Source organism: Leishmania mexicana, contig 44 (genome assembly GCF_000234665.1).
Source record: "Leishmania mexicana MHOM/GT/2001/U1103 WGS CADB00000000 data, contig 44, whole genome shotgun sequence".
NCBI lineage: Eukaryota > Euglenozoa > Kinetoplastea > Trypanosomatida > Trypanosomatidae > Leishmania > Leishmania mexicana.
Window position 1 is genome coordinate 1 of NW_003946396.1, and position 3,564 is coordinate 3,564.

At 58.5% G+C, this 3,564-nt stretch overlaps 1 protein-coding gene across 1 annotated transcript; it reads left to right on the forward strand.

Moving 5' to 3' along the window:
* Positions 1 to 976: 976 nt before the first annotated feature.
* LmxM_17_0190a_1 (uncharacterized protein) lies at positions 977 to 3,564 on the forward strand (the record flags this gene model as incomplete). The annotated part of the gene is made up of 1 exon (XM_003886504.1): positions 977 to 3,564. A coding segment is annotated over one exon (2,588 nt), but the record flags the coding sequence as incomplete, so codon positions are not given.

Consider the following 3,564-nt stretch of genomic DNA (forward strand, 5'->3'; position numbering starts at 1 on the left):
CTCACACCCGTATACCCGCGCATACACGGCGCCACATACGACACCCCACCGTTACCGCGACAGAGTCCCACAAGACCGTTTCTGCTTCCACTGTATTCACCCTTTCGCTCTCGAGCTGCTCTCGGCTGTTGCTGTATTGGCTGCGTCCCACAAGTGTTATTCAGGCTCGCGCCCCACCTCTCCGCTCCTCACGGACTCTCTCTCGCTTGCCCGTGCCAAGCGCACATCTGCTGTGAGGGCTACCACTCCCCCTCCCCCGACTGTGCACGGCTGTGCTGCACAACGTTACGGCCTCTTCGACTTCTCTCTGCTTCTCTGGAGTTTTTTTTTGTTCTCCAGGTCTGCCCCTCCCCTCCCCTGTTTTTGGCCTTGTGTGTGCATCTGTATCTTTGCCAACTGTGTATTTTGTTTGGTGTATGCATCTCTGCACGTGCGCGCATCACCAACGGCAGAGGCCGATCCCCGCCTCCCCCTTTGCCGGGCTATGAAACGTACAGGCGTGTCTACGTAGCTCTCTCTTTATTTTCCTTGATTTGTATAACATTGAACTTGCGTTGTTGTGTATACCCTTTGTCTGTACCCTCTCTGCCATCCGTGCCAGTGCGTGTGCGTGGGGCCATCTGTGCCCCTGCCCCCCTCCCCTCCCTTTGTAGGCATCGCACCTGCCGCCGTGTTCCCGCATTTGTTTGCAGAGCCGTGCTCCCCTTGCGCCTCCCCGCTCTCTGCGTGCTCCCTGAGCTGTTCGCCTCTCTTCTGTGCGTCCTGCGTGCGCCCTCGTCACGCCGGATTTCTCTGCGGGGTGGGCCTGTCTTCCTCCCCCCGTGCTCTGTCTCGCGCACGTGTGCCACCCACCCTCCCTTGGCCGGCCTTCTTCGCCTCTTCCTGTGCCCCGCTTCCCGCCTCGCCTAGGGTTGGCCACGTCTCCCTCTCGCGTCGAAGCGACCCGCTGCGCCCCTCCTCCCTCTCTTTCCTGCTGATGGCGTGCTGGACAGTGGCTGCCACCACTTGCCGGGTCACCCGTTGCGTGGGCGTGAGTGACGGTGTGAGCTGCCGGCGCCACAAACGCGCGCTCGAGGCGTTGCGGGTGTCTGCGTGGCGGCGTGGTTTGCGGTTGGTGGCTCTTGCTGTGCTCGCGGTGGTGGCAGCAGCCCTCTGCGCTGCGCCGCCTGCATTGGCTGCCGACAACAAGGACCCCGCAACGAACCCGATCTACCTACTGAACGCTACGTATTCCCTCGACCCATCCACTGAGAAAGATGCGAAGGCGGTGTGGCTAGGCATCGATTCCGCGATGTACGTGACTAACTACACGACTAGTAACGGGCGGCCGATCAAGATCGTGAACCCTGACCCAGCTGTCAGCAAGTCCGACATCATTGCCGTCGTGCAGAAGGCGCTCGAAGACCACCCGACGCTTCTTGGCGTGATTGGACCGTTTTCTGACATGTTGCTGTCGACTGTCATGAAAAGTGACGCGTTTAAGGACAAGGACTTGATGTTCCTGGCTCCTTTCACCGGGTCGAATGCGGTGCGCACGTGGAACAACAACGTGTACTTCACGCGTGGCGATCCGTGGACAGAGGTGACGATCATAATGACGCACCTACTGAAGAAGATTCGCGCGCGGCGCACGGCGTTCATGTATCTGACGGGTGCGCTGTTCGGCGACTCCGAGTTAAAGATGGTGGAGTCGGCTCTGTCCTCCTTCTCGCTCGACCCGCCGGCGGTGTACTCGGTGCCGTACTCGACGAAGAACACTGCTGTGAACAAGAACGCCTTCGACGCGATGGCGGACACGTACCCGCAGGTGATCATAGTCTGGGGAATGCCTGGTGAGCAGGTTGTGAAGTTCCTGCAGGCTGTGCTGACGGACCCGCGTACGTCGTCGGCGTACATCATGACCTGCTTCGCGGTGCAGCGGATATTATTCCAGGTGTACTACGATCTTGCGATGGCTGGGAAGCTGACGCCTGTAGACGGGCAGATCATGTCGAGCGCCACGTCCATGCCGATCCTTCATACAGAGACTGAGCATATTGCTCTGTTTCGGGAGCAGATGGGGGAGTACATAAAGGCCGGCCATGTGGACGCGAGCCTGTGGGCCGACGAGGCGAAGGCGGTGCAGAAGTACGGTCCCCGGGAGCGTGAGGCGCCGCCGTCGGACTCTGATGCATACGTGAACAAATTCTACAAAGAGCACCCAAGCACTGCGCAGCTGATGCTTGCTGGGTGGCTCTCTGGCTCGCTGATCGCGCAGACGTTGCATGCATCGCTGTGGACCGTGGATCGAAAGACGTACAAGGCTGGACTCTTTGATCAGAGCCGGTACGTGATTGGCGGAGATATTGTGATCGGCGACTACGGTGGCCCGTGCACCGCGATCGCCAAGTTCCTGGGCGCTGTGTGCTACTGTAACCAGGGTGGACGTGCCTCTGTTCTCGAAGGTGTGTTCAACGCGGCGTGGGTGACCATACCGCAAGCTGTCTTCAACTACCCGCAGTCTGCCTGCTATCTGGACAAGATTGCGCTGTCAAAACCGCTGAATGTTCTGACGCTGAACTTCTCCGATCTCCCGAAGCTGAGGAAAGCCGCTGTGGATATGGTCAAGGTGATCCCACTTGCCGTCAGCAAACAGCGCCTGGACTTTTCAGCGTTCAATCCGGCGATGCTGAATGTGACGCGGGAGACAGCGCAGGACGTGCTTGATTGGGAGTACCTGAACTACTCCGTCGATGTGGTCACCGGCCCGCTGCTTCGAAGCATTGACTTGAGTGGACTGCTGGTGATTTCTCCTGTCTTTAATCGGCCGAACATATTGGTGAAAAAGGAGAACTACCTGTTCCTGATGCCGACGCTTGAGCAGGAGATTTACGTTTTGTATTTGGAGTTGTTATCTGTGAGGGCCGAGACGTCGATTGGCGAAACTGTGAACTTTGTGCTTCACGAGTACACAAGCGCGGACGTGAGGGACATCACTGCCGTGGCGCGGAAGACGGCCGCCACGTTCAACGTTCCGAACCCAATCGTCAAGGCCGTCTCGTCGGGGACGTCTGTGCGGAGCTCGCTTGCGCCTGATATGATAAACTTTGTGCTTGGGGTCACGGACGATGATGTGGACGTGATCGCCAGCTTCCTGTCAAGGAACCCGCTGGCAATCGTGGTTATTTCGTTTGTGGACCTGTCGCATGAATACGAGAGACTCACCCGTGCCTTCTCCAAGCACTTCAACGCTGTGCAGGCGCGACTGATGTCGTTCACTAACCTGCCGCTCTGGAGCGACACGTCGCCGGACTCTCTCGAGGCTTATCCGTTGTTGAAGCTGTTCAACGCCATTTTTCCGGAACCCGAGAACCACACGCCGGGCCTGCTGCGCGACCTCTTATCCATCGTCTTTATCCAGGCTGTGGCCTACGGGGATGGCGGGTTTGCTAAACCGACCTCACTCCACGAGAGCGCCTATAAAAAGGGCGTCATCAACGCGTACAGCGTGACCCTGGGCCGCTTTACGTGGAACTGCACAACCACCACTACCGGTCTTGAGTGCTTGTACAGGAACTACGGCGC